Genomic DNA, 11,693 nt, shown 5'->3' on the forward strand with positions numbered 1-11,693 from the left:
TTTGTTTAAAATGATTAAAGAGTCGTTGTTATTATTACTATATTTTTAATTTTCAGAATAGTATAACAACTTAAAAGATATTTGAAAAATTTAGGTAAGCCCTCCAAAATCTTTCTTCAGTATAATTTTTGAGTTTTCCATTTTAGGGGGGTTTTCGTGTTATAAATAAAATTAAACTCTCTAAAACCCTCTTATCCAAAATCTTTCTATTCTTTTCATTCAATCCTTCCTATTTTCTAAATTTTTTTCTCTCTCTCCCTCCAAACTCACAAACAAAGCCTTAGATTTAAAACAAATAGTAAATACTAATTGATCCCACAAAGAACTTAAAACATTATTAGAGATACTCTTAGATTTATAACAAATAAGTACTAATAATTGATCCCACAAACATCTAGGCCATTAGAGATGCTCTTAGATTTTGAACAAAAATAAATATTCTTTTTGTGTCAAAATTTTGTATTAGGAAATGATTACCCATTAAATAAGTGTGAACACTGAATACCCTCTAAAGTTGTATTGGGTATGTATTCATAATTAAACCATTCAATCCTATGTCATTTTTTACAATAATTATCTTAAAGTAAATTAAAATTTTAAATGTGTACTCAAGAATTTCATATAAATAATTGTATAGAGTGTTTGACGCAAACAAAATCACTTTCGAAATGCACATTTCAAGGATAGGAAATAAAAACGTGGTCGATTTGATTCACCATAGTCCACCATAATGCCTCTATATAAACTCCCTTCACTCCTTCCATTTTTCATCCCAACAAGAATATTCCATTTGCTAGTTTCTCCTCTTGGAATCTTGCTAAACACACCCCCCAAAATGTCTACTGCCCTTGAATACAGCGTCGTTGAACTTGAACCCTTTAAGTCAATTACACCATTGCTATCAAACTCCTCAAACAAAGAGGAAGATGATAACTATTTAACTATGGTGAAAAACATAATCATAAAGGGAAGATCCGAAGTAGAACCCTCAGTGTTAGACCCTCGTGATGAAGGAACCTCAGATCACTGGATTCAAAGAAACACTTCCTTGATCCGTCTCACTGGCAAACACCCTTTCAACTCAGAGCCACCACTCCAAACCCTCATGCACCACGGCTTCATAACTCCCGTTCCGCTCCACTATGTTCGCAACCACGGGCCCGTTCCCAAAGCCCGCTGGGCCGAATGGACCGTCGAAGTAACAGGCCTTGTTAAAAACCCTACCAGTTTCACAATGGACCAACTGGTCAACGACTTCCCAAGCCGGGAGTTTCCGGTGACACTCGTTTGCTCGGCAAACCGCCGCAAGGAACAAAACATGGTCAAACAAACTATTGGCTTTAACTGGGGGCCATCCGCTACCTCCACATCGGTGTGGCGCGGTGTACCGCTGAGAAGCATCCTCAAGCGTTGTGGTGTCTATAACCGCAACAGTGGGGCTCTCTATGTTTGCTTTGAAGGTGATGAGGAACTTCCAGGTGGTGGTGGGTGTAAATATGGAACTAGTCTCTTGTACGAGGTTGCACTGGATCGTACTCGCGATATTATTATTGCGTATATGCAAAACGGTGACGTTTTATCTCCTGATCATGGGTTTCCTGTTAGGGTTATTGTGCCTGGTTTCACTGCTGGGAGAATGGTGAAATGGTTGAAGCGAATTGTTGTAACAACCACGGAATCTGATAGCTATTATCATTATCATGATAACAGATTACTTCCCACTCATGTTGATGCTGAGCTTGCCAATACAGAAGGTATATATGAAATCCATTTTTTCATTGTGTATTTCTGGTGTATGTGCTTCATAGTTGTTTACTTTTTTAAGGAATTTATGTTGATTTATGATATATTTCAAAACTGTACCAGCTTGGTTCTATAAACCGGAGTATATTATCAACGAGTTGAACATAAACTCCGTGATAACAACTCCGTGTCACGGTGAGATATTGGCAGTGAACTCAGACACTACTCACATGCCTTATTTACTTAGAGGCTATGCATATTCCGGTAAGTTTTATTCTAGTGTAGGATTGATTTCATCATATAAACATTTAAGCAGAGAAGTTAATTTGTGTGTTATGTGAAGGTGGTGGGAGAAAGGTGACACGAGTTGAAGTAACGATGGACGGTGGTGAAACATGGAGAGTATGCTTATTGGAGCATCCGGAGAAACCAAACAAATATGGTAAGTATTGGTGTTGGTGTTTTTGGTCGTTGGAAGTTGAAGTGTTGGACTTGTTTGGAGGCAAAGAGATTGCTGTGCGTGCATGGGACTTGGCTAACAACACCCAGCCTGAGAATCTTAATTGGAATCTTATGGTAAGATTCATTACACATTTGGAATCTTATGTTACACGTTACGGCTAACAGTTGACTTTTTAAAAAAATCCTTTGACTTGGTAATATATTATTTCTAATGATTTAGAATCTAACTTATAAGTTCTTATTTAGAAAATGATCTCATGCCTCTTTCCTTTTCACGATAAATGCCAATATGATATCCATCAAGGACAAAAAAAAAAATCAGAGGCTGCTGAGGTGACAAGTTATAAAATATAGTTGATTTTTTTATTGATTGCCTCAAGGAGAATTGTTCATAATTTAGCTGATACTCAATCAAATGCTTGACCTTAAATAGAACAGCCGGCTGGTACTAAATATTTTAGGGTATTGATAACTTTTGTCCTAAGGGAAAAAGTTAAGGATAACATAATTAAAAAATTTGAATCGAATAAAGTTAGGTTTAATGTTTTAAAAAATAATTTACAATATTTCAAGTAAATATTTTTACATATAATTGATTAATTTGTGCCTTGGACACAAATTAGCATTGTCCTACTTTTAATACTACATCTAGCCAAATCAAATGCAAAAAAGTAAAAGAAAACTTAATTAATTAAATATTAAGAATACAATTTTTTATCATTTTTGTTGGATGATTTTAATTGAGAGTTTGGAGAAAAGGAGATGAGAATTTAAAAATAAAAGAGAAGAGAAGAATTGGATGAAAAATATTAAAGAATTTAGATGAAGAATTTTGGAAGGTTTTTTTAGGAGCAATTCTTGCATGGTCACGATGTACATTGATGGGGTGGTTGAGATTATGAAGGAGAGAGAAAAATCAATATTTATTTTTTTAATTAATTAAAATTATGCATTGGTTGTGTGTAAAACAAATTCTTGGGGTCGTGTCCACCTAAGAATTTTCCTTTTTTTAGATAAACACTTCGGTACTTTTTTAATTTAGTTGGATATATATCATCATCCAATCAAACAATAGTATTAAATGTTAAATCACTTTTTATTTAAAATAAATTAAAATTTTAAATTAGTAATGATTTATTTTTTTATAATATTTTAAAAATTAAAAATATATCAATAATAAACACTTATCTATTATTCTATACAAACATACTTTTTAAAAATAATTTACCTTGGAAAAATCACATTAATGTTTCATTGATTTTATTTGGTAGAATGACTTATTACTAATTTTATTCAAATATTTTTAATTTGCAATGTATAGGGCATGATGAACAACTGCTGGTTCAGAGTCAAAACAAACAAGTACAAGCCTAATAAGGGAGAAATTGGAATAGTGTTTGAGCACCCAACCCAACCAGGAAACCAATCTGGTGGTTGGATGGTCAAAGAAAAAGAGAAAGCATCTCCCAAATCATCAAACTCTGACCCAACCAAGAAGATCAATATTTCCTCATCACTGCAATCAAACAGTGCTAGTACTACTATCTCAAAAATATTCACTATCTCTGAGGTGAAAAAACATAATAACTCTGATTCAGCTTGGATAATCATAGATGGTCACGTTTATGATTGCACTCACTACCTCAAAGACCACCCTGGAGGTGCCGATAGCATCCTCATCAACGCCGGCACTGATTGTACAGAGGAGTTTGAAGCCATCCACTCTGATAAAGCAAAGAAAATGCTTGATGATTACTTAATCGGCGAGCTCGTAACCACCGACGCCGATGGAAATAACACTGAAGCCACCGGTAAAGCTATTATTAAACAAATGCATAACAAGGTGGCTTTAATAAACCCACGTGAGAAAATTCCATGCAAGCTTGTGTCAAAAACATCAATCTCCCATAATGTTAGGATCTTCCGTTTTGCTTTACCTTATGAGGACCAACCATTGGGTTTACCAGTTGGGAAGCACTTGTTTTTATGTGATACTATTGAAGATAAGCTATGCATGCGAGCTTTCACTCCTACAAGCAGTGTAGATGAAAAGGGATACTTTGATCTATTGGTTAAGATTTATTTCAAAGGAGTCCATCCAAAGTTTCCAAAAGGTGGCACTATGTCTCAACATTTGGATTCTTTGCCTATTGGTTCAGTTTTAGATATAAAGGGTCCATTGGGACATATTGAGTATACTGGTAAAGGAAATTTTCTAGTTCGTGGGGAACATAAGTTTGCAAAGAAGTTAGCAATGTTGGCTGGTGGAACTGGGATAACACCGATATACCAAGTGGTTCAAGCGATTCTAAAAGATCCAGAAGATCTCACTGAAATGCATGTTGTGTATGGTAATCAAAGTGAGGATGATATATTGCTGAGAGAAGAGTTGGATGCTTGGGCTGAGAAATATGAACGGTTCAATGTGTGGTACGTGGTGCAAGAAAGTAAAAGAGAAGATTGGGAGTATAGTGTGGGGTTCATCACAGAAAGTATATTGAAGAAGCATGTTCCAGAAGCAGAAGATGGTACAGTGGCATTGGCATGTGGACCACCAGCTATGATTCATGGAGTGCAATCACATTTGGAGAAATTGGGATATGATATCAAGAACAACTTGCTGGTGTTTTAGGGTGATGAGTATTAGAACATCAATATAAAGCTTGAATTTATATTATGGATAGTTTATATACTTTGTTGCATTTAGTTAAATAATTACACATGTATATAATGTATTGTATTAAGAAAAATCCGTCATGTATTATTATTTCAAGGAATTGCAAATATATATTTTATTATACTATATTATTGTTTCTTAGTAAGTAAACTATTCATCTAGCATCATTTGTTTTTTTAATAAGCAAATTACTGATTATAAGGATTAAAAGGAGTGCAGGGGATAATCAACCCATAAACAAGAAGCGACTAAAGAAAATTATAAATAAGTCATAAACAAGAAGCAACCGAAAGAAAATTACAAATAAGCCCGCGAATGCAAGCTAAAGGATCCACTAACCAAAACAACCAAATGCAACAAGGGTCTCCCTTAGTCCTAAAACGAAACCGGTCATAAGCTAGAGATTTAGCCAACTCAACAATTTCTCGGACTCCTCTGTGACCACCCTAAAAGAGGGTATTGTTCTAAATTAGCCAAATCGCTCAAACCAAAGTAAATAAAAAAATAGCACCAAAGGACTTTCTCACCTTGTTACTGAGAATGTACAAGAACTCCGCAAAATGGTAGGAAACAGAAACGAAGGGTGCAAACGGATCAAGTCCAATTCAAAGGAGAAGCTGATGCCAAATTTAAACCACTACCGAGCAAGTGAAAAAAAACGAAAGAGATTCTCTTCCGAACCTAAGTAAAGCTGACATACCAAATTATGTTGACCTGAAATGATTCCTCTGTTCAAGAAAAAATTAAATAGTGAAAAAAACTAATAATTAAAAATATTTTTTAGTGACAAATATAATATAATAGTCTATTTGGTGTGTATGAGAGAATAAATATAAGATATGATGATATGTTTAATAAGAATATAAGAATATAATATGACAGTAATATACAAAAATATGATTTTAATATTTTTATTTTATATGTTTGATAGAAATTTAATAGTGATACAATAAAATATATATTATATTTAAATTACAAATTCATTCTTGTAAAATAATTATTTAAATATTTGTAATTAATTTTAATATTTTTATATTAAATAAATAAACAAAATATTTTTAAAAATTGTAAGTGTAATTAAAAAAATTTAGATAACTTTTAGAAAAATTGATTAACATAGTTAAATAATCAACTTTAATTTTTTATATAAAAATTATTATATATAAAAATATTCCTGAATAAAAAGATTTTGTGCTTTTTGTAACGAGGAAGGTGAATCTTTAACTCTTCTTCAAAATATTCCTTTTTGTAAGAGGTATTCTTAACTCTTCTTCAAACCTCTCTTGTGCTTTTTGTGACGAGGAAGGTGAATCTTTAATCCACTCTTTCCTATCTTGTCGTTTGGTGATGGATGTGTGGAAAGATATGGCGGATTGGATTGGTATGAATTTTAAAGTCATGCTCGATTTCAAAGAGAGTTTTTGGGAATGGAGTTCTTATTGTTTCCATAAGAAAGTCAACCAAAATAAGGTAGGTGTTGTGTGGATGGCTATAGTTTGGAGACTTTGGTTGTGCCGAAACGATATTATCTTTAAAAACTCTTCTTGGAACAAGAGAGATGTGGTTTGGAGTTGTAAAGAGCTTGCTTGGCGATGGTCATACATAGGGAGAATTACTCAACCAAATTGTAATTTTTATGAGTTTAGCAAAAACCCTTTGTTTTACTTAAGCTAGGTTCCTTTTGGTAGTGTAATTTTCTTTTGTTGGGTAGCTTGTCGCCTTCTTTTTTTTGGGGGGGGGGGGGGGGGGGGGTATTACTATTGTCTCTTGTAATCAAGTCCCTTAGAACTTTGGTTCTTTTCAATACAACTTGCTTACAAAAAAAAATCGATGACTCGATGTTGGTTGTGAGAAGTCGTAATATGATCAAGATTATTGTCTAACGATCGTCCATTTTCTTCTTTAGAGATCGTCGGCCTATTTATAATGTGTAATATCAAATGGAGTAAAGGCACTACATTTATAGTCATTATTGCTATGGTTTCCTTGTCGCCTTGGAATTGTAAATAACTTTTAAACGTCATTGATGATGGTGTCTCCCGTCATAACGACCATCCTTTATTAGGGCGGGTTTGGTTGGTATGAGCGTTATGCATCTCGGATCCGCTTCAGGCTTACCCTACGGGTGACTTGGTTATAGTTGTTTTGGTGAGGTGTGTGTGATATAAATTTCGGATGTCCATACTCCAAGCGTGAGGCCTGGTAAGGCCGAAGCGCTTTAGTGTTATGGCGACTTGGAATGCCTCGGAGCTTGGCGTCTCGTTGCATTACTCGAAATATACATCTCGGACGTTCATAGACACCTCGGATGCACATAGGATGTAGCTAGGCGCCTCAAATGTGACTGAATTTTTATGCATCTCGATTCCATCTTAAGATGTCGGATCAATTGAATACGGACGATTTGATAGGTCATCTAGGATATACATTCCAGATGTATAAATTTGAAATGTAAGTTTATCAAAATATATAACTTAAAATAAAATTTTCATAAATAAAAAGTTATCTATGATTAAAAAATATCATATACATTTAACTTATACCATTGATACATATCACTTCACTTGAGCTAAATTTTTAGCCAAGGAAAAAAGATAATTAAAGAAGTTGATGAGTCATGGATTTTTTTTTAATTTAAAGAATTGAATACTTATTATGACAAATGTTTTAGACAAAATTAATTTACGATATTTTTTCTTTGAAATTATTTTTTACATATAGACTAATTTTTTGAATTAGAAAAAAATCATATACTAATCTCTTGAGATGAAAAGAACTATAATAAAATGAAAAGAATTATAATAAGACAAAACTCTTTCTCAAATGAATTTATGCACAGAAATTGTGTTGCTTATATAATTAGACAATATCATTTTTATAATAATATATTCTTTTCTTGAAAAGGATAGTAAATTTTTTTGTTTGTTTTACATTTACATCGAATGAGTAAACAAATAGATTTCCTTCTTATTCGGGACAATCTCTTGAAAATATGTATTTGACAATGAATGATATAGCTATTTTTAGACGGATTCATATTGAATTTAGCTTCTCTAACATAAATAGTTACTAAAAATAATTTATTTTTGAAACCACTTGTGAAGTTGTGATTTGTATGTTTGTACCCGATAATGACATTTTTAAATGGTTACAGCTTAATTAAAATCAAAGTGAAAGATTGAACTGTTTCATATTAGAAAAACAGTGACGGTGAAAGTGATTCAATTACACAATGAAGAATTTATGTAGAGACTCAGGGCCGGCCCTGGGCCAGGGCAAGCAGGTCCACAGTCCAGGGCCTAAAAAAAAATGAGGGCCTCAATTTTGGGGGTATGCTTTAGAAATTATAATACTAAAATTATAAAATATATGCCTTTTGCGAAATCGAACAAACAAATTACTACTTATAGCCCAGTGGTGTAGTAATTGCCTGGCAAGCTGGCTGTCTTCGGTTCGATTTTAAATTTTCAGTTATTTTTATAGAAATGCTCTATTTTTAGATAGGTTTTCTTTGTCTTTTTTAAATTTTAATTATAAAATAACTTGTATATTTCTTGATACATTTAAAATCAAATTTTATACTTATTTTTGGTAGCCCTTGTAATTTTATTTTAATTTGTTTTAGTATAAATTATAGAGACTATTTATATGTTATAATAATTAAGATTTAATATTTTTTTGTTGTATGTGAGATTTTTTTTCATTTTAAAAACGAATAAAAAGGGCCATTTTTTTTATTTGTCCAGGGCCTCTAAAAAGTCGGAACCGGCCCTGTAGAGACTTGAAAAGAACAAATAAGATAATTACAAAGCTCTATCTCTATTCATTATATATTATTTTATATTCCTATTTACATAGATCCTCCCTCTTTACGTGTGGATTTAATCTAATGAATAGGATTACTTGGTCAGTTGACATTTCTATGTTGCAAAAAAAGTTCCAATCATTGGTTAGGATTTAATGATTAGGCACTTCTAAATGTATAATTATTTTACACGGAAGCTTAATAAAAAATATAATTTCATGGGTCAAATTTTATATAGATATCATGTATGATATCAACATGCAAATATTAATATAAAGCATTTTAGAAATAAAACTGTATATGGTATTGATGGGACTAGGTATAGTAAGATTTGTTCAAAACAACCATGATAATGACATATATAATTGCACATTTTCCCCGCAAACCGTTAATTATGTTATTCTAAAAATAATCTAAGGAATAAGTCAAATCTTTTTACAATCATGCATATGAATTAGCTTTAAAAAAAAATGATTTAATTTGTGTAAGGAAATTATTATGTTTGAAACGTGTTTTATGTTACAACAATTAAGATTTTTAAAAAAATATAAAAAAAAAAAAGAGCTTAAATGCACTTTTAGTCCCGGTAAACTAGCGAGTTTTTAATTTTCGTCCCTGTAAATTTTATTTTTTAGTCTAGATCCTTATATTTCACTTTCGCGTTCGTTTTAGTTCCTAAATAGATATATTTGTTTAAAAAAATCACTTTTTAGAATCAGTAAATTTGAAATTTTTGGTACCCTTTTTCAAATTTTTGATATTCAAAATCGAGTTTCTATAGGAAATTATTCGTTATTTTCAAATTTTCGGTGGGATTTATCGGAAATTTTGAAAAAATTTCGGTGTTGATATAGAAAACCAAAAAACTTATCGGAAATTTTAAAATTTCCGATTAGTCACAAAATCTATCGGAAATTTTGAAACTGTTTGAAATTTCTTGTATGTCTGTAGATAAAATTCTTTACTTGTGTGGTCTAGAGCCGACACCTTCTTCGACGGATTCCTGTACAGATTTTACACTCGAAGAGTTACACTCGCTTGTAACTTCATTTCGAATAAATATTTTTTAAAATAAACCGTTGGATTGAAACATAATATCATATAGATCATACCTATAAAGTTTGAGATTAATTTATAATGATTTACTATACCATCAAAATATCCAAAGATTAACATTAAAATGAACTTTCCTATTCAACTAATGAAGTTTTGAATTGTTTTCCCATATTTATGTGTTGTAACTGACAAATATTTAAATCCCGGTCTGAAGTTTTAGCATGGACACAGACTACTGGTAAACGAAATGATATTATTGTTGTCACTATTCGTTTTGATTCTGCTAATAGAATGTCGGAGAAGAAGGATAAATTGATTATGAGTTGTGAGAGAGGAGGAAATTACAAAAAAAGGAATAAATCTGAAAGCACTAATCCTCAGAAAACCTTTATAGTAAGAAAGTTAAATGTTCGTTTAGGCTGAGACCTGTTCCAAGTGGTATCGGTTGGAATATGATGGTTAGATGCAGCTGCACAATCATAAACTATCCAAGGATTTGGAAGGTCATGACATATTGGGCCGTCTAAATGATCATGAAAGATAGTTTGTGAATGACATGACGAAGTACAATATGGATCCAAGGTACATAGTTGCTGCTTTAAAATACAAAGATCCAAAAAATCTCACGAATGTTACCACTAAAGCTACATACAGAACGAGCAAGATATCTGCATTTACAGAAATGCATATGTTGTTGAACATTAATCATAAAGAGAAATACACGTGTTAGACTAGAAATAAGGACAAGTCAGATGTTGTAGCTGATATCTTTTTGACATTATGATTTTGTGAAGTTGTTGAATATGTTTCATTTGGTATTGATTTTTTATTGCACATACAAATAGGTAAGATTTTATGATTGCATATCCTGATATATGTTGTATATGTTAACTTGAGTTTGATTATGTTCATTTTCATTGTGCATGTACCGGATATCGCTGCTTGAGATTGTTGGTGTTACGTCAATGAAGTTAACGTTTTCAGTTGCCTTTGCCTATTTGGAACATGAAAGGGAGGAGAAATTCACATGGGCACTAGAAAAGCTCAAAGAGTTGTTCCCTTCAGAGAAATTACTACCAAAAGTTGTGGTGACAAATTGAGAACTTGCATTGATGAATGGCATGGAATCTGTGTTCCCAAATGCATCACATTTGTTGTGTTCATTCCATATTTCAAAAAACGTGAGCATGAAATATAAAAAGTACGCAAAATCAGAAAGACAAGAATATGCCATGGATCTATGGAACAACATCCTGTATTCAAATACAAAAGCCGAGTTTGTCGAACACGTCAAGCACTTTGAGACTGTTTGTGCTGATACTCCTTTATTTGTTAAATATATGAATGAAACATGTTTGACACCTTATAAAGAAATGTTTGTTGCTTCTTGGACTAATAGAGCCACTCATTTCAGAGAACATAAATCAAACAGGTACACAAAACATGGCAGTTTTATGTTATTAGATAATTAATCATAAGTTAACATATATTTCTATTTATAGTTTTTAGGATGAAGTCTGCTCATTGGAGACTAAAAAACATGTTGCCTAAAATTCGGGGAGATTTAAGCCGAAGTTGGGATGCTATGAACACCATATTGTAGTTGAAGCTAGGTTCAATTAGATTGTCGTTTCAAAAAAGTATTGTCAGCATTGAGCATCAATATAACACTCATTTATATTCCAGGTTGCATAGTTTTGCCTCAAGACAATGTATACTGCTTATTGGAAATGAACTAGTAAAGGTGAAGTTTATTGGTTCTAGGCAAGAAAGATGTGGTTGCTTCATTAGAACAAAACATGGGTAACCGAGTGCGTGTCAACTTGCTAATTTCCAAATACTAGGCAATCTTGTTCCTTTAGACTCAATTCATGAATTTTGGACAAAAATACACATTCTAGAGCATGAGGTCAGTCATGATGAGAGTGGTACAATGTGAGATTTAGAAAT

The 11,693-nt window shown here is 32.4% G+C and overlaps 1 protein-coding gene across 1 annotated transcript; it reads left to right on the forward strand.

Moving 5' to 3' along the window:
- The first annotated feature begins 781 nt into the window (after window positions 1-781).
- LOC131627342 (inducible nitrate reductase [NADH] 2-like) lies at window positions 782-4,981 on the forward strand. Its single transcript, XM_058898187.1, has 4 exons — window positions 782-1,754; window positions 1,867-2,007; window positions 2,087-2,319; window positions 3,527-4,981. Exons 1-4 carry the CDS (start codon window positions 836-838, stop codon window positions 4,835-4,837), a joined length of 2,604 nt encoding a protein of 867 aa, XP_058754170.1. The 5' UTR covers window positions 782-835; the 3' UTR covers window positions 4,838-4,981.
- Window positions 4,982-11,693: the final 6,712 nt, after the last annotated feature.

Source organism: Vicia villosa, unplaced genomic scaffold (genome assembly GCF_029867415.1).
Source record: "Vicia villosa cultivar HV-30 ecotype Madison, WI unplaced genomic scaffold, Vvil1.0 ctg.000359F_1_1, whole genome shotgun sequence".
In the NCBI taxonomy this organism is placed as follows: Eukaryota; Viridiplantae; Streptophyta; class Magnoliopsida; order Fabales; family Fabaceae; genus Vicia; species Vicia villosa.

Excerpts from the sequence above, each read along its gene's own strand:
- LOC131627342 (XM_058898187.1), top strand. The coding sequence starts at position 836 with ATGTCTACTGCCCTTGAATACAGCGTCGTTGAACTTGAACCCTTTAAG. Across the intron at positions 1,755-1,866 it reads TGAGCTTGCCAATACAGAAG|CTTGGTTCTATAAACCGGAG; the intron begins GTATATATGAAA and ends AAACTGTACCAG. Across the intron at positions 2,008-2,086 it reads TAGAGGCTATGCATATTCCG|GTGGTGGGAGAAAGGTGACA; the intron begins GTAAGTTTTATT and ends TGTTATGTGAAG.